Consider the following 25,689-nt stretch of genomic DNA (forward strand, 5'->3'; position numbering starts at 1 on the left):
GCAAGATCAATGAAAAAAGATGACAGACCTTTTCAATCACGCAGCTTCACTAAGGCTGTTGGCAAGATTCAAAACTCTACAGGTTCTTAGCTCTTAGCTCTGGGACTTGAAAAGACTTATCTGTTGGCAAAGTTGATGAATTTTACTGAGAACAAAAAAGGAAGACTGGCAGAGATGACTGGGTACCAGTCACTCAGCCCCCTTTCTGATCAAAGACAAAAAAACGCTGATGTGCATGGGAGAGTTCTGCTTCACTAATGCACATCTTGTAGGCATTCCAAAAAATGCCCAGGAACACTTGGTGCATTTCATTCAAAATATCATTGTCCATCTCCAGGACATACACAAAAACTGCTTTACCAGCGACTGGGACGCTCCAACTTCTCAACACAGAGTCCCAAGTTCCCAGCTGACAACTGAACACGTCGCAAAGATGCCACCCAGCTGGAACACAGCCTGGCAGAAAAGGACCTGTGAGTCCTGGTGGACACCACGTTGAACACGAGCCAACACCGTGCCCTTGCTGCGACGAAAGCTGACAGTACCCTGGGCTGCACTAGGCAAAGCGCTGCCAGAAGATCGAGGGCCGTGATCCTTCCTTCCGCTCGACTCAGCACCGGTGAGGTGAGACCTGGAGTGCTGCGTCCAGTGCTGGGTTCCCCAGTACAGGAGAGACATGGTCATACTGGAGAGAGTCCAGTAAAGGGCCACTAAGATGACCGAGGGACTGGAGCTTCTCTCCCATAAGGAAAGGCTGAGAGAGCTGGAACTGAGGGAGCCTGGAGAAGAGAAGGCTCAGGGGGATCTCACCAATGGGAGGGTGCACAGAGGACAGAGCCAGGCTCCTTTCAGCGGTGCCCAGTGACAGGACCAGAGGCAATGGGCACAAACCAAAACCCAAGAAGTTCCCTCTGAACATCAGGAAACACTTTTTCACTGTGAGGGCGACTGAGCACTGTCACAGGTTGCCCAGGGAGGCTGTGGAGTCTCTGTCCCTGGAGATATTCAAAAGTTCTTTGGAGTGTTCCTGGTCAAGCGGCCCTAGGTAGCCCACTTGAGCGTGGGAGCTGGACAAGGCAACCTCCAGAGGTGCCTTCCAACATGCACCATCCTACGATTCTGTGCTACCAATACCGAAGGCTCATCACGTCAGCTCACTGCACGGAGTGGCCAACTTTTCACACAAGTTGCATCTACATTAGTGAGAGAGAATGAAGAATGCCATCGCCCTCACATGTCCTTACGTGACACAAGGGGCATTTTGCCTATAGACTAGGGACTGACCACGGGGACACATGCCTTGAGTAACACCAACAGAGACAAACATTTCCGTGGAAAAAGGGTGTTGTGCATCAACAGCAAAGAGAGCAAATGCCTTGTATCAGCTGACCAAGGATATGTCCACAACTCATACCAACAACAGCACCGTGCTACTGACACATCCATACTAGCTCTTCTCTCCTACCAGCAGAAGCTCCCCATGGGCTAATTTACCTGGCTTCCTGGCAATGTTTTGCAACTTGCAATGAATTTTTCATTGAATAATTTTATCAACTATTGAGCTTGTTGGTTTAAACTTGGCTCGGCTACACGTGCATTGTGTAGGAGTCGCTGCTGAGATCCCAAGTTAGACAAGGCTTTTTTCCCCTTTCACTCTTGAGAAGAAAACTAACAGGAATAGTTACTTTGAAAAAGCAATTAGTGTGGTCTTTATAACTAACCAAAGATTCCCAGCCTCACAGGTACTGTCTCAAACTAGATTAACTGTAAAGCTTCCAGCAGACGTGCAAGAAAAGATCGTTCTTTTCTCAGATCTAAAGACCCTCTAAGCAGCAACACTTGGGGCAAAAGTCTCAGGGTTGCCCAGCGCAGTCCTATGGCTCAGCCCAACACTCCTCTCTTCTCACTAGAAGAAAGCGACTCAAGGGAAATCTTTGCAGAAACCCTAGGTATAACTACCCCTTCTGTACTTTCCTCCAGGCCTTTCTCTTTCTGATTCTCTTCATTCTCCAGCCTTTACCACATGCAACTTTCTTCTCTCTTCTGTTAAGAAGCCAGGCTGTGGACATGAAAACCATTTCAACTGCCACACATTACAACATCAGTGCTCAGGGATTCTTTCTGTTATTGAAAAAAAACGTTCATTTTTTCCTACCTAGGATCGTTAGAGACCCAAGTAATAGAGCAGGCCCCTCACCAGCTGCATGACAAGAATGACGGATGCTGCACCATCACGGGGAGGTGAAACATGGTGACATGAAGGTCACAGCATGACCAACAAGAGCAGGAGCAAGCCGAGTGCTGTCCCATGGAGAACCTGCCTCCAGCACGTGCGGTCTGGCGTCAGTGCAATGAAGCCCCTGACTCCATGCAAAGGCTGAAACGCTGCCTCCTATTTTTCAGCTTTGCTCCTGTTTCATTCAACAGGCAATTTAATCTCATCTAATGGGTGCCGATAAACTCAAGCAAAGTCCTGTACCTGGCAATTCACTGGTCGTTTTGCATTGTTACACATGACATCATACACACTGACCTACACGACAGAAGGACGTCCCATGTGATTGAAGAACAAGAAGCAAACAATGTGAGCTAAGATGCTGCCTTCTGAGGGACAGGCAGGACCAGTTCCCAGAGAAGACTCTCCTTATCAGAGAATGCTTACTGAACAAGTGAGACAGAATACAACTAGGGAGAAATATTTGTGCAGTAATTTTTGCCTTTCCAAATCAAACTTTTCTAGGCTGCCATAGTAACTTGTCTATTTACACTTACCTTCCTGACTGCAAGCTGGGACTTGTCTGTCTTCAAAATAAGACCTTGAGCAGTTTTGTCCAATTTGGTTAGGTACTCCCACTCCCCAAACGGTCAGGATTCAAGAGTTTAACTCTGCTTCTCTGCATCAACAGCTCACTCTTCTGGAAAGGCTACCTGCATTTCAAAACAGCCCAGCTGCCCTGCTGCTGTTCCTGAAGCTGCTATAATCTTCTTGACAATCATTTAATTGTGAGAGCCACCTACTCAACATTTAAGCTCCTCCACAGAGGCTCAAATTGATGTCTTTCATCTTTTAGGAGCAGGCAGAAGAAGACTTCCCATCTGTAGCTCCATTCATTCCTGGAGAATCTGAATATTGGCTCAGAGCAGGCGGTCCCAAGAGGATCTGTCTTTTAGAACTTACTTCCTTGCTTTTCACTTCGAAATGCCAGAAGAAAGAGCTTTGTTTATACATGCTTTGCTGTAGGACTTCCTGAGAGAGGTTCAGTCTTTAGCAACACCCCATGAGCTCTTATAATCCAGGGGATGCTGCAGCAGTGACCTGGATCGTGCACAGTTATTTGAGAACAGATCTGCTAAGCAGAGCAGGGGCTGAGCCAGGTTCAAATATACTGGTGAAATTCTTGGTTTCCCTTTCTGTGCCCCTCTGCTGTCATAATTTCCTAGCTTCAAAAGATGTAATTAATATTAGAACATGTCATTAATATGACAAGACAGAAAACCTTATCCAAGCATAGCAGCTCACCCGGTGTACCTTTGACGTACGTGACTTGGCACTAAGGGACTGAGGAGAGGGGAAGGTTGCTTAAATCTCAGAAGCAAACACCACTGACGCTGAGGGTGAGGGGGAAAGTGGATTCCAGGGACCAACATGATATAACCCAGAGTGATCTTACTGAAACCTTTCCCAGACGGAGCATGCAAGAAGCCCTGCCTGGCTGCAGGAGGACAGGATTTTTGGTGAAGGGGTGCAGCAGAAGCTGGGCTGACATTCGAGTGCTGATCAAGGCAGGTTTTTATACATATACAATTTATGTAGTTATACTTACATCCTGGGATGTGCCTAGAGCTGCAGAGAGGTGACAGGCTTGCACAGCTCTGAACATGTTGCTCATCAGCATCTGGCAAGACACTGTCTAGCCCAGAGACTCTCCTTCACACCAGCTGACAGCCTCATCGTTTGTATTCCAGCACAGCTAGGAATTTTCAGCCAAGGCTGAGGCTTCACACTTGGTAGGAGCTTGTACTGTGTGAACATGGACAACGCCTCCTGGCCCAAAATGGCTTTGTATTTAAATAGATAAGAAAAAGCAGAGCATGGGAAAAGAAAGGATTATTATCCTTATTATAGGGACTGAGATTTAAAACCAGGGGAGTGACCTATCAAAATTACTGAGGCAGGAATTGAATATCCAGTTCCAGTTTTGGGCTTTAATGACAACATTGACCTTCTTTCTCTAACAGTTTCCCGGTAAAACCCCGCAAGACTGCACAGGCTGCTGTGCCTGATAATACTCAAAGATGACTGGTGGCCAAGTAGGTCTCTATCTTCCTTCTTTCCTTGAGTAGATGTACCGGATTTGTGCTGAAGTATTGGAAAACAGGCAAGGCTGCATGTCTATCTCCCTATACTGTGCCAGCTTCAACACCAGGGCAATTACAGGAGGAATAATCCACATCTGCAGGAGAGCTGCAGAAGCTGCTGCTCTCAGGAGGAAGGGGATGCAGTCGTCACGTTTTGACATTAATCTTCTCCAAAACTCTTGTTCTTGCAAATGGTCCAAATGCTTGCAATCCAGTGCTGCTCACCAGTGCTGTGTTCTTGTGCCTGCACTGAACAGATTCAGTTCAGCCTGATGACCGGCCTCCAACCACGGCGTAAGACTGTCTGGGTTGCATGGAGAAGGCCAGCTTCCCAACTGTTTTTACTGGTCATTCAAAGCTAAATAGCAATGGAAGTGTCTGGGCAAAGCACAAGGAGATAGAAGGACACCCTCTGTGACCCTGCAGCATAATATCCACCTTAAATTACATCAAGCAGATGCTAAAACAGTCACAAACATGCAGTGATTAACATCATATTCCTGGCCAAGAACAGCTAAAGTGTGTCAGGATTAACGGTGGTCAGCTGACGTAGCTTTCAATGCTCTAATTCTGTTCTTCACTTGGAAGCACTCATGGAAGCACCACGTTGAATAACCCAGCCCACAGCACACGCTATCTATGTGCATACAAGGGCCCAGCAAAATTACAGCCCCTAGGCTAGCTATTGCAGATACTGCTCCTTTCCAGAACAGTCATGCAATTTTGGTCTCTGTCCCAAAAGTACACAGCAGAACTGGAAAAGATGCAGAGAACAGCAAAACAGACAACCAAAGATCTGGAAGGGTTTCCATGTGTGACACAGGCTGGCATTTATCAGGCTGGGTAAGACACGACAGAGGGGGAATATGGCAATTGTCCATAAAATATTTGGTGGCCTGGAGAGGATGGATAAAGATCAACTGTTTACCACCTCTTCATACACAAAAACTAGAGTAAGCACTAGGGGCACCACTCAAAACAGCAGGATGAAAATTCAAAATGAGTCAAGGTGATGGGCCTTCAAACAAGGGGTGGACAACCAAGGGAAGTGCCTCTTTCATGGAACACTTTCACGGAAAAGAAATCCAGTAAGAGGCACTGAGCACAATGACAGCACATCTAGCTCAGAAGACACATGGCTGCATAAAACCGAAGGCTGTGGCAAGGTATCACACACGCTGCTCCAAGCAGATCCCATGGGCCACTGCCAGGGACAGAACACCTCGCTAGGAGCTGTGGTCTGACCCAGCACGGGTGCCCTTGTTTTCTTGTGTATCTGCAGGTACAAACCACTCCAAGGCAGAGGCACGTCAACTGGGAGTCTCTGACATGGCCTGGATACGTCCGTCCGTCCATCCATCAGACAACCGCACGGGGAGCCGTGACTGCTATCAGAGGAGCCACCCTCCTTACGGGGACACAGGCCCTCCACGCGGCCGCACCTCACAACCACTGACATAAACCCCATTTGCGTCCAAGCGCTGTGCGGCAGAGCTGCACCCAGTCCAGCAGCACACGCTCGCGTGAGGGAGCCACAGGCCCAGAGCTCATCAAGAGAGAAGAAAAGCAGGAAAGAAGGAGAGACTGAAATACCCAGAGAGACATAACAATGAATGGGAATAGCATGTACGTGCTCAGCAGCACCCAGATGTCTGGGTCTCCTGATTAAATAGCCTCAATTAAAAGTGGAGAGCTACAAAACCTAAATTAACTTTCTTCTCCTTATTGCAAGTCAGAAACTGCAAAGAAAAAAAAAAAAAGGTAAAAAACCAAACTCTGCTATAAATGAAGCAAGTTTGGAGTGCCCACCTCTCTGAAGAGCGCGCCATAAAACTGAACAATATACGGGCAGTCACTGCTTCGCATTACTACATCAAGGTCCATCAGAAGCTGCTTCTGTTCTTTTTCATCCACTGTTGACCGAATTCTCTGAAAGAGGAAGAGCGGCAGAGACTTTATCACTTACATGCCATTACTGTATCCTCAGACCCGCTTCTGGAGAAACATGCCAGGGACCCCAAACCCAAGGCTGAGCAGGCAATCCCCAAGGCATGCTCAAATACACTCTAGAGAATTAAGCTGTGTTCTCAAATAAGAAATGTAACTGAAAACCCCTAAAGCCATTTAATTGAGACTATAAAATCCCCAGTCCTCTCAAGAGCATCAACATTTTCATCTGAAATGTCAGAATGAAATTAAAAAGCAGAGATTTCATTGAGAACTACAACAAACCAACATATTCAGGCTTTCATTTCAAGACAAATTCCCACAGTTCTTAGTCACGTTGGATGGGGCTTGAAGGCTGTTTTGAAATTTAACCAAGGATCATTATGTTTAAAATTTCTAAGACAAGTACAGAAGACAAAAAGGTTCCTTCCACCTTGCCCCCATGGCTGGCACAGTGAAAAGGGACCATCACATAACCAAGGGAACACATTGCTCTGGTAATGCTAAGAGTGGGCAACAGTCCCATGAGCTCTTCCCATAAAACTAACAATTCTTTACCTACTACTGGCCTACAGAACATTAACACTATATAAAAGATATATAAATATATATGTAAAAATTATATACGATGTGTATACAAAGATCTATGTATACACACACTATACTTTATATACACATTATATACAAAGAAAAGTCTCATTTAGGCTTGAAAGAACAACACAAGCTTGAAAATAGAAAACTGTTCATGTTCAAACATGAAGCTTGTTAAATGAAGGACGGAGAAGACCATCCACAGTTTTTCATGTGATTTTACAGACATATTTAACATCTTGCACTAATTAATGCATTCCCTGAATCACAGGTGAGGAAATTGTGATCCTGAAATTATGACTCATGTTGAAAAATCATGAAAAAAAAACAAAACCAAAACAAAACCCAAGAAAAAAGTATTTGGAACAAGTCCAAAGCAACAGAGGCAGCCTGGACCCTCCTTGAGGAGAAAAACTGCTCGGCTATCAAAGAAAGAAAAATTATTCAAGATTGTGGGGAAAATCCGCAAGATACCAGCACCTACTCCCACCAACACTACTGCCCCTGCGAGCAACTGCTGGTGGCATCAAGACCAAACCCATTAGCAAGCACAAGGCTAAGCGTATGAAGGTACTTTCAAGGTTGGCCATTCATATAGCACCCTTTGAGAAACGGGGCATGACTATGTGCCCTAAGACTATTCCGTGATGACCCGCACAAAATGAGGACAGTATCGACACTGTAATTTTCCTTACCTTTGGTGTATCCTGATATTTGGTATTTCACCACTCGTTCTTAATGTTCTAGTAGCTCTAGTTTGGCCTAGACCAGTAATTGTCATGTTCACATTGCCCTTCTCCCTCCCAGTGAATTCTAGAGTACTTGGGAAAACTGGCAAGAGGCTTGCCTAGCACACCCACCGTCTGTAACATCCACACCCTGTGATGCCACTGAGTGCGTGTGATTTTGTAGTTACAAACAGAGCAAGAAGATGGCTCAACGGACTAGTAATGAAACTGAAATTCTTCACCTCTAGGTCACTGGTTCAAGTCTGTTTCACAGAAGTTCAGACACATCACTGAAGAAAGCCTGATGAGTTTGGTTATTTCTTTGTTTTGCACCTACACCTTAGAAAGCTCTACAACCCGCTGCTGAGATTCCAAAGGCTGAGCAGACTGAATGTCTCTTTCTAGGTAGCACATCATCAGCACCCTGTGAAATGTTAATGCCATTGCTCTGACCTCGATAGAAGACGATGGATGCCAAAACCACCGTGGTGGGACCTACGAGGAACAGTTTAGTCTCTCACTGAGATGCTGCCCACTCCTCTGAAAAGTCCACTTCTTCGGTGAGGAGCAATACCAAAAGGAGCTTTTCTCCATATTGTAACTCCAAGGTGCCTTCTGTGCCAACTCCGTATCTGCCTCCAAAAATCTTCTTTCCTGGTCATTTGGGAGTCTCCCCAGCCCCCCTCGGCATTCCCCTTGCATCTGCACAATCCTGTCACAGCCATCCCCACAGTGTGCTCCACAAACTCCAGAACCTCCCCTGAAAGCATCTCCTCCCTCTGACATTTCCTTCTCTGCTGTTAATTCTCCAACTCTGGAAAGTATGTGAAGTAAATGTTGTATGGAGGAGGCGATTTTAACAGCACCCTAGAGCAACACTGAACCCAAAGTTTCCTCCTTTTCCCAAACACAATCTCCCCAGGGAGAAAGAGAAAGGGCAGGCAGAGGACCCAGAGGATGGACAGTGGGTCAGCTGTAGAGCAGAGTATCCAGGCAGACAGAGGAGCCAAAGGACATGCTGAGAAGCCAGGACAGACTCCCAAACAAACACTGCTTCGGGGAGCAAAGGTAACAACATGATGCAAGACTGCGAGGTCTTCTACGAGAGTGCTGAAGGCTGGAGACTGGCATATTCCAGAAGAGGGGCAAACTCTCAGGAGCAGCAGGCAGCACAGCGCTGAGCTGGGGTCAGCCCAGGCTGGCAAAGACGGCTTTGTTTAGCTAGAGAGCACCAGGAGTCTGCTGCAGGCCAGCGGTCCCAACTCACCAGCTACAGAACGAGCGTTCACCAGCAAAACAAGAAAGAAACAGCAAAAGGTGACTGAAGTCAACAGCAGCCACTACCCACACCACAGCAGCCACAAGGACAACCTGACACCTAACTCCAAGGCAGAGTCCAAGACACTGCGGCAGCCACCACCGACAGACTCCCCCAGGAACAGGGGCGATGTCAGGAAGGAAGACACAAGGTGAGGCCACAGCCCGAAGACACCATTTAAGACAGGGATGGACAGGCCAGACTTTGATTCAGGTCTTACACCTCTCAGCCTGGTCACTCTACTGCATGTAGTCACTGACATGGCCAAACAAGCCGCATATGGAAAAAGTGGTTTTTTTGTAGCCAAGGCTACTTATGGAAAGTCTCTTTTTTAACAGTTCGTTGTTGGCCTCAAACTTAAACTGCATCAAATCCTCCAGGAGAAAATTCTCCAGCCCTTTTAATACAAACACGGGTTAGGACAAAGCTTTCTGACATCAGGAAAAAGAGCTCCGAAAGCTACGCCCTGGGCAGCATCAACAGCAAAGGACAAGCTATGCTGTGGGTTGGACCACTCTCAAACCTGAAACTAGACAGATCCCAGAAACCGGACCCAAAACAGAAGAGACATCATCCAGCTCCAATACGCATATGTAAAGATCCAAGTGCAGTGGGTAGCAACCAGTTAAAAAAAGACAGGAAAGAAAAAAAGAAAAAAAAAAAAGCTATAAACACCAAATTGAAAACCAACTCCTTGAGCTGCAGGACAACACAGCGCTGTCCTGCGTGCAGGGCTCATCCCTGTCCTCAGCAGAAAGCACAGCACAGTGGTGCTCGGCGGCGCCACAGAAGGGCTGGTGCTCCCAGGGGATGGCAGGGACTGAGGACACCAAACCAGGAGGAAAAAGCAGGCTTGCCCACTCGCTGCTGGGGATAAGGATGTTTATCTGCCCATCTGAACAACATTTACTGAAGTATGTCAGGTCTTCCACTGATCACAACTAGTTTCCCGCCTCCTATAACAAGGTTCTCACTCTCTCTCACCATTTCATTTTAGCCCTTCCTCATTCGCTCCTTTCCCAGTGTACCACCAGCAAGGCTTGGCGCACTGGTTTCCCCAACTCTCAGCCAGCCACCCAAACGGATGAAACAGAAAATTCTGCTCAATAAACCATAAGGAGTCAACCTGGAAGAGGGTACCTAATTGTGCAAAGAATGGAAATGATGATTTGCAACGAAGCCAGCTTGCAAAAAGCCCCAAGACTTTTCTTCAGAAGTCATACGGGAAATGGGAAGGACAGAGAAACTAACCCTTTGACTGAGCTTAATATACTAATGTGTCATTTTCGTGGGTTTCTATGGGCTATCAGGCATCCAGGTAAGGATGGACAGATTATGAAGGCATAAATAAATGTTAAAATTTCTGCTCTCAGGGATATCTGACACTTAGCAACCTACTGCAGATGTGAGACTGCCATCAGAGAAAACCTATGAAAGCCAAAGACATGAACATCTGTTTTAAACCTATGGATGAGAAAGTAAGCACTGACTACAGGTCAAAATGATGTAAAAGATGTACCATGCTCTGAACAAGAAATGGCTCCACAGCTTACTGGCATCTCCAAGAAGAACAGGGATCTTTTATCATAGGCTTGATAACCTGCTGAATTTTATGTGTCTCTAAACAGTGCCTTGGCCAGCTTCTCCATTGATCTTGAAATTGCTTCTGATTTTCTTAGGACAAGTTTAGAGCAGAAGTAGTGGAAGACTACCTGCAGTCTGGTCAAAAATACTACTAGACTGAAAAGAAAACAAGAAACCAGTAGCAGTATCTGAGGACACTGGCTGGAATTGGAGACTAGACCAGGCAATATTGCAGAGCGGGACCAAATCAGCAAGGCTGATTTATACAATAGATATTGGAAGATACAGAAAATTCTAGTATACAGCTGAAAATCACTACGTCTTTTCGGGCAGGGGAAAACCAAACACAAGGACTGTGGACAAAAATGCCCTCTCCCCAGCTGGGTTACTCTCCTAGCTGTGACTATTTCTGACTGAAAAATAATTCCCTTAAAAAGAGGTGCAAGATGTTTCCATGGGGCCACAACAAGAAGCCTGAAGGTCAGCCAAAGCTCAAACCACTCTACTCGTCTCTTGATGGTGTATTTTTCAGTCACTTGAATTGGTTGAAAAGAAATTGGCAGAAGCTGCTACTACCGAACCCCGAGTGTCAGAGGCGCTCCCTACTGCAGGCAGAAAGAGCCTGCCCGGACCCCCGGGGCTGGGGGGCTGAAAGGGAGAGAAGCAGGACACGGAGGGCTCCTGCCAGCTGCCTGGGGGCTCAAGGCATCACTGCCACGCCTGGGCTCCTGACCCGCACTGGCTATTTTAAATGTCCCCTTATTTATCTTGTGAACTCTTCAAACAAGAAACTTCCCTAGTCTTTGAGAGGCTTTTTTAAGTACCCTGGCTAGTAAGACCCACGCCACGTATTACATACAGTATTTAAGTAAAAAGCAGAGCATCCTGCTCCAACAGTGAGAACACTCCCCAGCTTTCAGTCCAGTTTGGGCTTTTTTTTCATTTATGTATTTTTATACCAATCTGGTAAAACCAAGCATGCCAAAGACCTTTTAAAGCACTTTTTTAATGTGAACTATGACCAGTGCCAGAGGGAAACCTCAGGACAGAAAGAAACCCCCCGGCTGCTGAGTGAGCTTCCCAAGAAAACCGTTTCACCTAATAAAATGGAGCTTCTCTGTTTCCTCCGACATGCCAAAGACAGTCCTGTTCCTCAAATTTGGGGTACCCTCGTGAAAACAAGATGCCCAACACCCTGGAGCAGCTGGGACAACACCATGTGGTGATGCTGGAAGACAAATACAAAAGGGGGCTGGAGAATGACACACACCATGAAGCCTCTGGGATAAAACCAGGAGTGATGGCATTGGGCCAGATCCTGAGAAGGGACCAGGGCGCTCTGCAGAGCGAAGCAGCCCAGGAGATCATTCACTTAGGAACTGCCACAGACTGAAGAGAAAACAAGAAACCAGAAGCAAAGTCAAAGGACACTGGGTAGAACTAGAAGCCAGAGCAGGCAATACTACAGAGAGCTGGTGCTGGTGCTGCAGGCAAACACCAGCCAGGGCAGGGACTTCTTCAAGGAAAACAAGGAGCCCAGAAGAGAAACCTGGCAAGTTAACGTACAAACTGGCCTTGCAATTGTGAATTTGCAGAGACAGAGCTGGCACGGGACAAAATTCGGCTCTTTCCCACCTGAAACAGTCTTGACCTCATATGCCAATAAATCGTCAAGAAAATGAATAGGGCTTTTTCAGTGAGAGGAAGACTGCAACGCCAGCTGACCCCAAGCAAATAGGGACTTTGCATCTCTAGGGAGATCTGAGAGAGGAAAGGACTTAATGAATAAGAGGATTGCCTTTTATTAAGACAAAACATAATACAACATTTTCTGGGGCAAAAATGAGAAAGGTTTGAATACAAATCCTCTGAGTTGGATTTCTGTTTCCTTTATCCCCTCCCTCTTTTCCTGAAGGCTCTAGGAAGAGGCTCTCCATGGGAGAATGGGTAACGAATGCAAAAGCATCACACAAAAGACTGCAACTGTCTACCTCCGAAACCAACCTGCTGCAGCCAGCAGCCTCACAGGCACCAAGTCCCTGCTGCTGCAGCCCACGCCAGCTTCCAGCCTGCTATTTAAATAGGTATGCACAGAGGTACAGAATGCAAAGGCTGAAGGAGAGGGAGGAGCAGGACTGGGGACAAGAGCTCCTCATCCGAGCCTCTCCCCAGCAACGCTCCACCAGCTGAAGCTTTGTTGCAGTGGTTTCACGCCAGCGACACGACGAGGCTCATTCTCCTCCTTTGCTGCTGATGCTCCAGCACAGATGAAAGCTTTCTGACTCATCCAGGGGCTTGGCAGCCCTGCCCTTGTGCCAGCAGCTAGACACCCTCATTAAAGGTGCCAAGATTACAACTGCCAGGATCCATACACCAGCTGATGAAGGCCAAAATGCGTAAAAGGGAAAAATGAAAGAAAATGGGGCCTCCACCTGCAGATCTCAAGTGATATTTCTGGTGATATTTCAGCACTCAAGAGTTATTTTCCTGCAGTAGTAAGAAATACAGACAGGAAGCACAGCAAAAGGCTGTGCTCAGGGAGCTCGGGGAGCCCCGGGGGCGGGGGGCAGGAGCCGGCGTGCTCCGCGGCACTGCTGCCACAGGCACCAAGCGCGGAGGAAGCAGAAGGCTAAGCTAAACCACGCTTCGAGGAACCAAAGGCTGTTCCTTGTGCAAAGGCATGACAGGCTAGAAAAAGCCAGAGAAAGGAGTTCAGAACAAGATTTGAGGGTGTGCTCCGGCAGCTGCATCCACGTAGGCTGAGCGGGGAGCAGGATGATCGCCAGAGGCGACAGGCTGCCTCGGCCCAGCAGGAGCTGCCGTCAGCCAGAGGAAGACTCCAGCAGGAGGGAAAGAACAAGGAGGATTTGAATCTGTCTGCGGCAGAAGGGGCTGATAAGCCACAAGATATGCAGCCTGGTCACAGTAGCTGCAAAGAGGACTTGGCCCTTCCAGAAGTGGGGTAGGAAGATACCTTACTGCGCTGGAAATTTGCAGCAGTGGTAGCAGAAATTTGGGTAGTGGTGAAGAAGGATGGAGGAGCAGCTGGGGAGGCCCCCATACCAATTTTCTCTGCATCTAATTAGCAGCTTCTGAAGCCATCTCTGTGTTTGGCTCCTCAGTACAGAACAGCCAACAACTTTTGGCTTGTGGCCTCCATAAAGCTATTTCCTACTGCTGAATGTCCTTCCAAGGATAATTTGCCTGCTGCACTGATACTGCTCTTGGGGAAGCACAGGAGAGGGACAGCAGCACCACCAAATAACCAGAGACACTGGCTTTGCAATCCAGCCAGCTGCAGGGCAGCGTTCCTGATGCCCTGCACACACCACGGTCCCAAGCTATGGAGTTGCAAGCAGATGTCACTGAGATCACAGCCAAGACCTCAAATCACTAGACTGACACGTTTTCTTCTCAAGCCACCATCCCTCTTCTAAACCTTCTCAACTATCTCTTACAGAAAGGCATTACGCTGAAGGAGACGAGACAAGTTAAGTTCCTGCCTGTAGAGCAAGGAGCGACCACAGAGAGCAGCCGGTTTCCCTGAACGCAGGTGGGGAGCTGGGGCTCCAGACAGCAACAGCTCCGCAAGCTGTCAGGACACCACAGGCTTGATGGAGACAGAGAGAGCAGAAGCTGGACAGCCCCAAACATGCACGGCCCATACAACAGATTTAGATAGAGCAGGAGCAGGGAGATTAATGCACCGCCTTGGCTCCCCCAAAAGCAACAGCAATATGAGAAAGAAAAGGCTGAGTAGTTTGGGACGAACGAGTCACTAGTCCAAGTTCAGCCCCGTCCTGAAACCTCATCTCAAATAACTGCACCATCCAAGCTGTGGAATAGCTGCTGCTGCCTTGGAGACCTTGCTTACTGTTCCACCCACAGGCCCTCCTTTGCTCAATTCCGTGTTTTATCCCCACTGGGACAAACAGGACAGTCCCTTGCCACTAACAGTTTAGAAATTATGTGGTTCTCCAGGCCCTCCAACCTTCCTTCTCTCGAAGGCCTAGCCATGCTCTCCCAAGGAGAGCGGGTTCAGAGAAAAGAAGGCGACACCATCCCAGCCTAATACCTTGGCATGTCAAAGTTTAAACACTGTAAACCTATCAGGTTGTATTTGTTTAAAAGTGAGCCTCCAAGCCCAGCACCCCCTGCGGCTCAGACCACCTCTCTTCCCTTGGGAAAACCATCTCAACATGCTATACAATGTCATCTCCAACTCTGTGCTTCAAGAACACAGCTTTGGTGCCTTCTGCCTCCCAGGTGGGAGCTCTACCTGCATGACACCCCTTGATGCTGACAAGATTATCCCACAATGCTGAACACCCCTTGTGCAAATACAGTCTGGGACAACAGAATTTCTGTGCCAGCAGATGTCTCCTACTCGATGACGTTAGCTAATCCAACAAAGCACTCTTCTCAGCACAGCTGAACCCACTGCAGAGCTTCGGGGAACAAAGCCACTCAGCTATAGGTATGCCTCGTTCTCACCCATGGCTCTCATGATTATAGTAGCAAAACTATGGTTGCCCAGGTCACACACCCTGGGTTTGAGAAGCTGGGGGTGCCCAGGCATCATTTGACTACATGAGCGGTTTTCAACCTGTCATCTGCCAACTGCATTTACAAATTCCACCAAAGGCAACTAAGAGAAACAAGCCTTTCAGCTACAGGCACCCTCTAGCTGCACTGGAGACTTTCAGGGATTCCAAAACAGGTTGAAACACCACTGCATGGTGATCCAAAACACTCAGAGACCTGGCCAGTGATCCCACTGCTGTGAGGAAGTCAATATTTACTGGAGAAAATCAAAGGATGGTGGTTACTGCAGTAAACTGATGCACTAGAGACAAGTCTGAATTATATTCACAGCAACAAGAGCTGGGGCTGAGACGTGTCTACCTGGCATGTGAGGCCAGCAGGAGTGAACATTTCCAGATCAGACTAGGGAATATTCCAAAGAAGACAGAGTTGGAAAAGAGAGTCACAGACTCCTACATAGCTCACTTCTACCCTTTCATGGGAGCCACGGGAGCACTTACAGTTGATATCATCACCAGAGTTAAAAGATTTACATCATTAGCTACCAGCAGCAGCAAGCAAATAAAAGGGGGAGGGGGAGAGAGAAAGAGGAGGGAGAGGGGGCGGGGGGAGAAGGAGGGAGGGAGAGAGAGAATGCAGATGGATGGATGCTGCCCACCTCCCCCAGCTCAATGAACAAGCAGCTCCCCAAAGATGCCCAGTGAGCAGACCTGCTGCGGCAAGACAAAGATGACTCTGTATTGTCCGGCTAGGAAATGAGGTTGCATATCGTTTCTGGTTCTAAGACAAGGTTTTTGTTAGCATAAGGTAGAAAATGGCCAGTCCAGAAAACTGCCACACTTTCAATCTTCAGAGTAGGTCCAGCATGGTAAGCACAAAGCAAAGACACTCCATCATACATCAGCAAGAGCAAAACACTCCCTAGAAGATGTCCACTCCATTCCAGCTCCTGGTGAAGCTCCACCATGGCACATGCTTACATAAAAAGCAAATTTTAAGTCACTACCATATGCCACAAAAGACACCGAGAAGCTATTATATGTCAGCTTGTGCCTACCACCAACCTAGGCTGTATCTGAACCAGTGACCAAGAGGTGAAAGGCCCATGCCCCATTATCAGTCTCCAGAGACGTGTGATCCCCTCAAAACAGTGGGTTCCTGACAGGTATTTTCAAAAGGGCACAAGCAATTACGAGAGCTTTACAAATCACTTGACAATATGCCCGTTATACAACGTATTTTCAGCAAATAGCAGCCTTTACACTGGAAATAAATAGAAAAGAGCAGTAGATGGGTGCTAGATGGAAGAACATTAATTCTCCATCACATTTCATCCCTAATGGACTGAAGTACAAATGTAAGTATGGGCATCACCTACTTTAACTGCCATAATTTGCCCACTTGGTTTGTGGACCATTTTGTTGACAGAACCATAAGCGCCTCGTCCAATTTCTCCAAGGTCTTTCAAGTCCTCTGCTGTAAAATCCCAATGTTGTTCAGGGGAAATCTTCAATTTTCCTGATGATTCAATGCTGTGTGTTCTCAGTCTCTCTCTGTCAAAAATATTGGGAAGCAATTTTTCCACATTTTAAATAGTCTGCAAATTTCTCTTTTCAGCACTTGATTAAACATTAAAAGAGAGGGGTTCACAAAGGCTACAGCAACAATCTGATTCCACAAAGGATTTTGGTTGGGGTGGGGGGTGCAGGGGTGAGGGAAAATGTTAAATCAAAAATGACATACACTTGCCCACAGCATCAATTAAGGATAAGTTTCTCCAGCTGCGGCACAAAATTCAATGTGTCTCATATAGTAGAGTCATTCTAATCACTCATTTACACATTTCTTTCTACTTTGCACAAAATACATCAGGCTTCAAAAGCAGGATCTAGTAACATGCAGAACCAAGAGCCTGAAGAGCACTCCCCAGCCCCATCTCCCAAAGCTTCGGCTGCTCTACACCACTGCACTCCCAACAACTGTCTCCCTTCTAGCTGGGTTTCTATGCAACATAGGCAAGCTCTTCTGTCTGAATCAAGGATATTAGGAAGAGTTTGCTCTTAATGGAAAACTGCAATTAATTTTAAAAATTAAATAATTTTCGGTAATCAGTTTATTCAAAACCAAATAGAGAGCCAATTATTTGTATTTATAAAAAACAAGCTGTTTGTGACATATAAAACCAAAAACTGCCTGTTCAAGCGTGTCTGTTCAAGTGTGTCTTTACCAAACACCTATATTAACGTTGTCAGGCAAATATTGCTCCTACTGAAGCCTTCAGGATTTGTCCAGGTGGGGAGCAAACCAATGCCCAAAATTTGTAGGACAGAAGAGTTCAGTGGTTGCTTTAAGGTGCCCCCAATTACTCATCCAAATGAGCAATGCTATCATTGAATTAGTAGGAAATTCACAAGTATTTTCAACACTTTTCATCTTAAAGTGCCATGCAAATTTTTGGGTTTTTATTAATTAATTAGCTGATTCACACTTCTTAGGTCATAAAGTAAGCCAAAAGCCTGAGTTTCCCACTTTCAAGCAGCATTAACAGCATTAAAGACAGTTCCCGCTGCGGGACACACCGATCTCATGCAGATATTAAAGCACACAGGTACTTCTGACCACCTTGTGTACAAGGGAGATTCTGTCAAACTCATCCCTCAGACTCTGATCACTTCTCTTGGGCATTTGATCAAGCCACCACACACTCATCCAGGGTCCAGCCCAACCAGCAGAACAAACATGAAATATTCAACCAAAGGCATAAAGCTTATCGAGTTTATCAGACAGAGGAATAAACACATCATGGCTGATTCCACGCTGATAAATGCAACCCTTTGTCAACCAGGAGCTGCGAACGCCGCCCAGCCGGACGGGAGGGCGCACCCAGCCACGACCTCCACTGGGTTTTGCGAGGCCAAGGAGGTCAGGCCCAGAGGCCACTTGACTGGCGCAGCTACGGTTCAAAGGGCTTCATCTGCTGCCCGGCCGCCTCCCTGCGGCGCTTTGGTTTAGCGCTTTCCAGGCGTTGAGCAGCTGCACGTCCCGAACCCCTGACCCGTTCAATGAAAGCCTCGCCGAACAGCTCTCCTCACCACTCCTGCGCTGCGCCTGCCCTGGTTTTTCCTGCTCTCTAGCCTGCCTAGCTCGAGATTTTCAATCTGCTGCTCCCTACGGGGTCCCTCCACTGCCCTTACAAATAATGCAGGAAACCTACTGATAGTGCTACAATACAGCACAGATGTGAGGGACACAGCAGCCCGTGGAGCAGAGGTGGCACCCCTTTGTTAGCCTTATTTACGTATCCTTGAGGTTCTGCGCATAATAAAACACTGCATTGACTGGGGTTCTCCATGGAGTTTGCTTACTAAAAAGCAAGGAATGAAAACAAGGCAGTAAAATGATCAAAAAAAGAGAAAAGAACAGAGGAAAAAAAGAAAAAGAAAAAAATTAAAGAAACGTGACTTCCAGACTTGCCAGCTGTCTTGAAGGCAGATTACGTTGGAACCTGCATGAACCAGTTACTACCTAACTGCTCGACCATCCTACTTTGTCAATACCACAGAAACAGTTCTTCTTTTGATGGAAGAAGGTAGGTGAGAAGCATCAAGCCGAGGAGGCATCGGCAAATGGGCATTTCCTGACTGCCTCCTGACGGCTGGCGGGCAGGAAGAACCATGACCATTGAGAGCTAAATCTTCTTCAAAAAGGTGGGGGGAAAAAAGGCAGAGAGTTGTTACCAGGATGGTAAAATGTGACATTTGATTTACTGAGCAAATCCTTTCCATCTCTTATTTCAAAACGTTTCATATTGAAGTTCTCACAGACTTAAAAAATTTAGATGCTGACGTGGTTTATTCAAATAAAGCAATTAAACCCATCTCCACTCTTCCCTCTGTTTTTCTGCACAGGAAACTTTGCTTTTCTCACCCTACACCAGAAGAGAAAGCAAATTTGCACTCATTATCTTCGTGTTACACAAGAAGCCTGTTTCTCCCCAGCTGCAGCATGAAAGCAGATCTGTGCCATTGTTCCTGCAGCTGCAGGACGGTGGTTCGAGCAGCCGGGAAGCTGTGAGCTAGGAAATACCCCCTCCGCGGGTCCGCACCGGGCGCCCCCTGGAGCTGTATTCTGGCATGGAGCAGCAGACCTCCAGGGGTTTGGATCAAGATGTACCATCACCATCCACCCACAAAACCTCACGTGCTGGAGCTTGGCTCCATTTCCATCACGTATTTACAACGCCACCTGCCTTGCACCGCAAACACCGATCCTGCTTATCTTTTTTCAAATACCCAGGGAAATGGTCAAATAACCAAATGACAAGTTTGACAGAGTGACAGACACTTTAATATAGATTTTTGTCACATGTAAACAATGCAGTTTTCCTTTAAGCAGCATGGCCTATCTTAAGAGTCAGTAACCGGAATGCAATGATTACTTTTAGCACCAAAAACCCTATGCTTTATATCAGGAATTTTTAGTGTAAATCAAAATCCCAAGAGATTTCCATGTCAAGAAGGCAGCTCAAAAAAATGCAAATCTAGAACACAGACTCTGCACTGATATAAAATGCGAATTTTCTGATGTAAAACTGAATGAGGCACCAAGAACAAATAAATCATCAATGCAGTACCTCTGTTACTAGATTTGCACTGCTGCAGATACATGCGGACATAAATCCACAGGGTGAACACATCCCCAAAATACAAAAAGACCTGCCTAAACCCTGCACTACATCCCAGTGCACTGGATACTACGACAGCTTGCTTCAGAAAATAGAAGGGTGACCACACAGAACAGTGTCTAGCGAAGGTGAAGAGTAATTAATGCCCAGTCCCTCCTCCTGCGACCGATCTGACTTCAGTCCCTGTGTCTAGTGCTCATTAAAGTTTGCACAGATGTGACCATACCTAGGTCTCCTTTTACCATTTCGTTTTTAAGCTGTACAATCCAAACCTCTCTAAGGCTGGGAATGCTGGGCAAAATTGGGCATATATTCTCCAAATGATTAGGATGTGGGGCTTAATGTACGATGTAAAAAACAAATAGCTAAAGCGGGCTGGTTACCCCTCAAACAGTGAAAGTAGTATTTTCATATACACCTTAGGGTCTATAGGTCCTGATGACTTGTCCAGGACTTGAGCTTCCAACTCCTCGTCTTGCTTTTGAAAAGTTTTAAAAGAAAAAATAAAAATAAAAAACTATAGGCTCAGGAGGTCGCTGCAAATACTGCATTTGAAAGGCACCAATGCATCAGTCTTCCTGCAGATGGTTACTATGCTCGTCACAGCAGTTATTCCAGGGATTAGGAGCACCAGCAAGACAACAACTCCTCCAAACAGTTGCCCTTTGTCAGAAAAGAAAACGTTTGTGGGCCCAGCTTGGCAGGAGGCAGGCGGATGGCTGGCGCCAGGCACCGCAGCCGAGCCAAGGACGGGGTCACACGCCTTGGGGACGGGAGGTTGCTCCCTGCAAGTTTGGCGAGCTAGACCCGTGTGCAGGAAGGTTTGCCACGGCTCGAGGCCCACAACACCTCCTGGAGAGAACCACGGAGACGTTGGGAAGCTCTCGGGCAGGCTGTGTTAGTTCCCCCAGCCCTGCTGTTAGCACTGACTGCAGGGATGCCAAAACTTTTTAAAAGAAGCATCTCCTTGGCACGAAAAAGGACCATGGGGAGAAGCAGAGGGAAGTTGGTGGATTTTTTAAGCTAAATTGAAAGTTATCAGACATGAAGCAAAACCAGAAGGATGCTGTAGGTAGCTCCTATCTCCTCTTTGCTCTCCTTTGTTAAGGGAGTTCTGCAGGACTCAAGCCCAAAAGTCGTGGTATTTGACATGACAGCTGACATGAGTAAAACACATCTGCAGAGCCAAAAAAATCCAAGCAAACCAGCTGTGCTTCACCAGCCTGCCTAGTGCTGGATTTCTCTAGGAAGTGTCCCATTAAAGCTCCTATTTACATTAAGTTAATGAGAACATATTCCACTTCTCCACAAGTTTGGTAAAAAAGCTGCTCAACGCAACAGGATTTTAGAAACTGATTTGTGGTCAACCAGCCAAAGGAATGCTAAAACTAAACTCCTAACAAAAAAAGTTCCACGTAAACTGCAGGGTTTAATGACACTGTGCACTGTTCGGAACTTCAGAGTAAAATCACAGCTTGTGACTTTGGCTAACACATTTCTGCCAAGTCTTTCAAACAGGCTAGAGAGGTTGTAATGCTTCTATCTCAGTGTTGGTGGCACTTATAAAACAGTTTTCAGACCCTGCAGGCTAACACTAACAAAACAGCAACCCTAGTTTAAATTTTGCCAAAGAAAGTCTCTAAAAGAAATGTTCTTTCTTTTTCCTAGAGAGCTGAAAATGTTGGTGCTTTCACAAATATTTCGGATTCTCATAAGGAGAGATTTCTGCTTCCAATAAGCTGAAGGGCAACGGCATCCTTGCAAGAGGGGCAGAACTAAACTGGTTTTGCTTTGACCTGTGTAAGCTGTCCTGAGCTTTAGTTGTATTTAATAACAGATTCCTAGACGTGAAGAAGAGATACAGAAAACGGGTCAAAGGAAGGAAATTATTTAGTTTTGCATCTCTTACCTACTCAGACTGAAAGAAAAAGCACACTTGCTCCCTTTCATCATGACCAAGTGGCAGAAATTCTCCCTAGCATTGCTCTGGCTTTCTATGCTCCTCCAAAACTTTAAAATAAAGGTATTAACAAAGTGTGGAAGATCACACAGCCCCTTCCACAGCCCTCAAGACTCGGTCCAGCACGCTCTCAAGGCTCAAAGAGTCTCCTTGACTTCAACAGGGTTTGGCTGAGGCTTTTAAAATGTCAGTATTTTGTATTAAGCTCCCCTGGTAAATTACTGAGTTACAATGGATTTTGATTAACCTTGCCCTTGACACAGAGGAAACCTCTCAACTCATCGTGGTGAAACCTGTACCGAATTTAACTGAGCGCATTAATCTCAAACTCATTTTGATTTGAACGTGAGCCAGACTGCAGCGCATTTGCTGAACCCACCACGACTGGGTATTCGAAGCTTACACTGGATCCAAGCATTTCAGAGTAATACCAGAAAAACCTGAGCTAATTAATTTAAATAACCCTTCTGAGAATGCTGACTCTTTTTCTGAAACATTAAGTCTCCTGAGCCACCGTCAGCTACCCGAGAAAGAGCCATGAGCACATCCATAGAATCACAAAAGAACCCAAATACAAACTTTAAATAGTTTTCAGTTATACTGAGATGCAATATTGTTATCATTACACAAAAATCACTCAGTGGAATGACACTATTTCTGAGACAAATTCCATGACTTTAACAGATGCCATTTTTGCGGGTATGGAAAATATTTGACAATGGCTAACAGACAGTTAAGCTTACTGTAGCCTGCTGGAAAGTTTCTGGATGAGGTCCGCTTCTCTCCTTTTGAAACTGAACGGGACAATGTGATTACTACCCAGGGTTGCTTGTGTATCACTTCAGCCAGGAAAAGTTGTGAAAATGACAGGAAAACATGGTGCTGTTATCACATGACACAATAACGTATAACACAATACTCAGCTAGTCACACTACCCACGGAGTGCTCAGCATAAGAAATTAGTGAGCTATATATTTTCTTTCCAAATTTCACCTAAGCAACCTCCCCTCATTGGGAGTAATGCAGCATCTGATTAATTGAACTGTATTTTAACATACTAAATCGTTAAGCAATTTGTTTTCTTACAGCAATGGCAATTATTACTTACAACTGTACTATTACTATGATTAGAAACACGAATAATTGCATTCAGCTTACTAACCAAATACCTGTATGTTCATGACGTTGTTTCCTTGATGCACATTGACCATCACTGCTCTGTTTTTCTTACAGTCTCTACAGCAGAACTTACTAAAGAAGTTTTTCTCTTTTTAAATCTAGCTTCCATCCTGAATCCACCAATCTAGGACTGGTGGTCTCTCCCGGGTGGGCTTGTCATTCATCTTACCCCTTTCTCTTAATGAATAAGTTTGCATGACCTGAACAACTACGTCCTTTCGAATTACCTCCAGAGCCACACAACTGACAGGTAAAGGTTAACTGCCACTCTGTATTATAAGACTACTCTAAGACCAAAAATCAGGTTCTGGATCTCCAAGTCCCTCAAGCTGTCCGACTCTGGCAACGTCCTTTCCCGATGCAAGGACCTGCTATCTCAGAACGGTTCGAGTAGCTCAGGCAAGACGGACTCCTGCTAAGCACTTTGTGGAGGGCACACGGAAAGCAAGCACTCCAGTACTTGTACAAATGACCAATGCAGCTATCTATAAACAGTCAGCAATGCAAACTTATGGTTTTGCTCAGCTCCTTGCTGGAAAAACTTCAGAGAGGTAGATAACAAGCACTGTTATTTCAACGAAATGAAACATTTTTGTTTCAATTACTCTAACAAGCAATTTTTCTAATTGAAATTTCTGTATGTCATAAAAATCTAACCCTAGTCCAGGAAAGCTAAAAGCTCTCCAACTTCTTCACAATTTATTTTCTATTTGGGATAAAGAAAAAACTTTGGGCTGCATCACAGCCTGAAATAACCTTAAATTCAGTGCCAATAACGTACCTGGCAGTATTTCTCTTTCTGTGGCAGATAAGGACAGATGGGAGACAAAGAAATTGCCTAACTGCAAGACAAAGATGGCTTTTTCAGAGAGATGCAGCTATCTCAAATGCAGTGACCAAAAGAGAGCTAAAGCAGACCAAATGTGACTTGTATTTTTAAAGTGCCCCTTCTCTAAGACATAAGACTCCTACAGACCAGAGAAAGCAACTGCCTGTTGAAGGTCCCCATGCTCCATGACCTAGTAGTGTGGTGAGCTTAAATGTTGGTCTCCTCCGAGATGGCTGCGTGGGGCACAGTTTTCTCCACTGACTCTCAGGAGCCAAGAGGTGATTTTCTCCAAGTTCTGTACAGGTGCTTACAGAAAATTAAGGATGCTGTGAGGAGTGAGGCCAATGGTTCCTTTCCCATCGTTCACTGGTATGTAATACCCACCTAGAACATCAGAGAGGCAAACAAACCCAGCTGGATTATTGAGAAGCCCCCACATTCCGCTGAGAGGGCAACTACCTTCACACTGCTGCTGCAAGACATATTTGAAACAATCGCTTCCAGCTGATCCACACTTGTCTCTGCAAAGGCACGAGTTATACTGGGCATGAAGGACCAACTGCTCATCCAGATTTACTCCAAGCGTATTTTACAAAGGAGGTAATTAAAACAGGCTCAAAGAGAAGACCATTTGTGGTCGCTATAATCCACTGTAGACTGGCTTGGCCGTTTGTTCTCTTTTTTCTGAGGTTTCCCAAAATGGAAGGACCTTCAAGATGAGAGGCAAGAACATCCACTTGAATCTCAAAGATGAAGTCTGTAGTTTTCACCAACATATTATATCATGAATCCAGTTAATCTAAGTCCTTTTCAGAAGTCAGTTCCTCAAACAAGCAGAATGGCAAAACCAATTCAGCCCCGCAGGCCAACCCCCACCTCCATCCGGTCCATCCAATCCACCACAACGCCCTTTCCATGAGCCCTTTGTACAGCAGCTGTTTTCCTGGGTGCATCGTGTTCACTCAGTCCAGATGTCCTCCACGGTACACACTGAAAGTCACTCATTTATGCAAAAGACAAAACCAGAAGCTGTTGATGGTGACCTGTGAGGTTGAAGCAGTCTCCAAATCTGCAGACTCTCCTCTTTATTCTCCATTTCTTGATGTGTACAGAAGACAAAAGGGATGATTGATTCCCTCAGTTTGAACGCAGAAAGCAGAAGAGTTGTCTCACTTCTCTGTAGCCAGGCTAAAATGCAAGATATTTTACTACGAGGTGTTAATTAATGTCTGAAGAGATAAAGGATGTACTCTTGCTCTGATGAAATGCGGTGTGATTCTGAGTACACAGAATAGCGAGGAGCAAAGTTTACTCCTACAGCCAGCAACGGCGGTTGTTTGTTGGGGTTTCCTGCAGGAATGTGGTTTGCAAGGTCCACATCTGGAAACGCAGGGTTTGAGTGCAACTTAAATCGAATACGAACTTAAATACGAATACTGGTGGTCCATACATAAATTCGCTTCTGACACTTCTGTATGTCACACAAACCGAAAAAAATGTCTGTGTCTGACCATCTCAGATGAATTGGAGTCCAACAGTGGCAGCCACTTGGTGTCAGAAACCAGAAACACCACCTGTACAATACAGAGGAGCCCACTGCTATACACAGGCACCAAGCTCAGACCAATCTGTAAGCAATGTTTGCTTTGTTACTTGTAATGAATCATTGAACAACGTATTTATCCAAAAAACGGTTAGAGACCACACCTGCGGGTGCACACATATACACATACATATTCAGAGACGTCACATATAAGATGTTACATATAATAATCTGCTTCATCCCATTTTCCTCTCCAAAGACCAGCAGGTTTTGCACATTAAGCTACCAGTTACTGTATTTGCCCAAGAAAGAGGGAACTCAGGGATACAGGCTCTCTTCAGCCTCAGGACTAAATCCATGTTCCAGGACACCAGTCCCTAAGACATACAGGGTGGGACACCTATTGCCCTTGTTGACCTTG

At 46.0% G+C, this 25,689-nt stretch overlaps 1 protein-coding gene across 2 annotated transcripts in view; it reads right to left on the reverse strand.

The window, feature by feature from the left end:
- The window catches only part of MAP2K4 (mitogen-activated protein kinase kinase 4), a 93,326-nt gene that overhangs the window by 21,920 nt on the left and 45,717 nt on the right, over positions 1-25,689 (reverse strand). For both annotated transcript variants that reach the window (XM_086473379.1, XM_086473378.1), the window contains 2 exons: positions 16,451-16,625; positions 6,169-6,288 (listed from right to left, as the gene is read on the reverse strand). In XM_086473379.1, coding sequence (XP_086329505.1) covers positions 6,169-6,288; positions 16,451-16,625 — 295 coding nt within the window. The remainder of the gene's footprint in view (positions 1-6,168; positions 6,289-16,450; positions 16,626-25,689) is intronic.

The sequence above is a fragment of the Leptosomus discolor genome, chromosome 15, assembly GCF_034619465.1.
Source record: "Leptosomus discolor isolate bLepDis1 chromosome 15, bLepDis1.hap2, whole genome shotgun sequence".
Taxonomy (NCBI): Eukaryota; Metazoa; Chordata; class Aves; order Leptosomiformes; family Leptosomidae; genus Leptosomus; species Leptosomus discolor.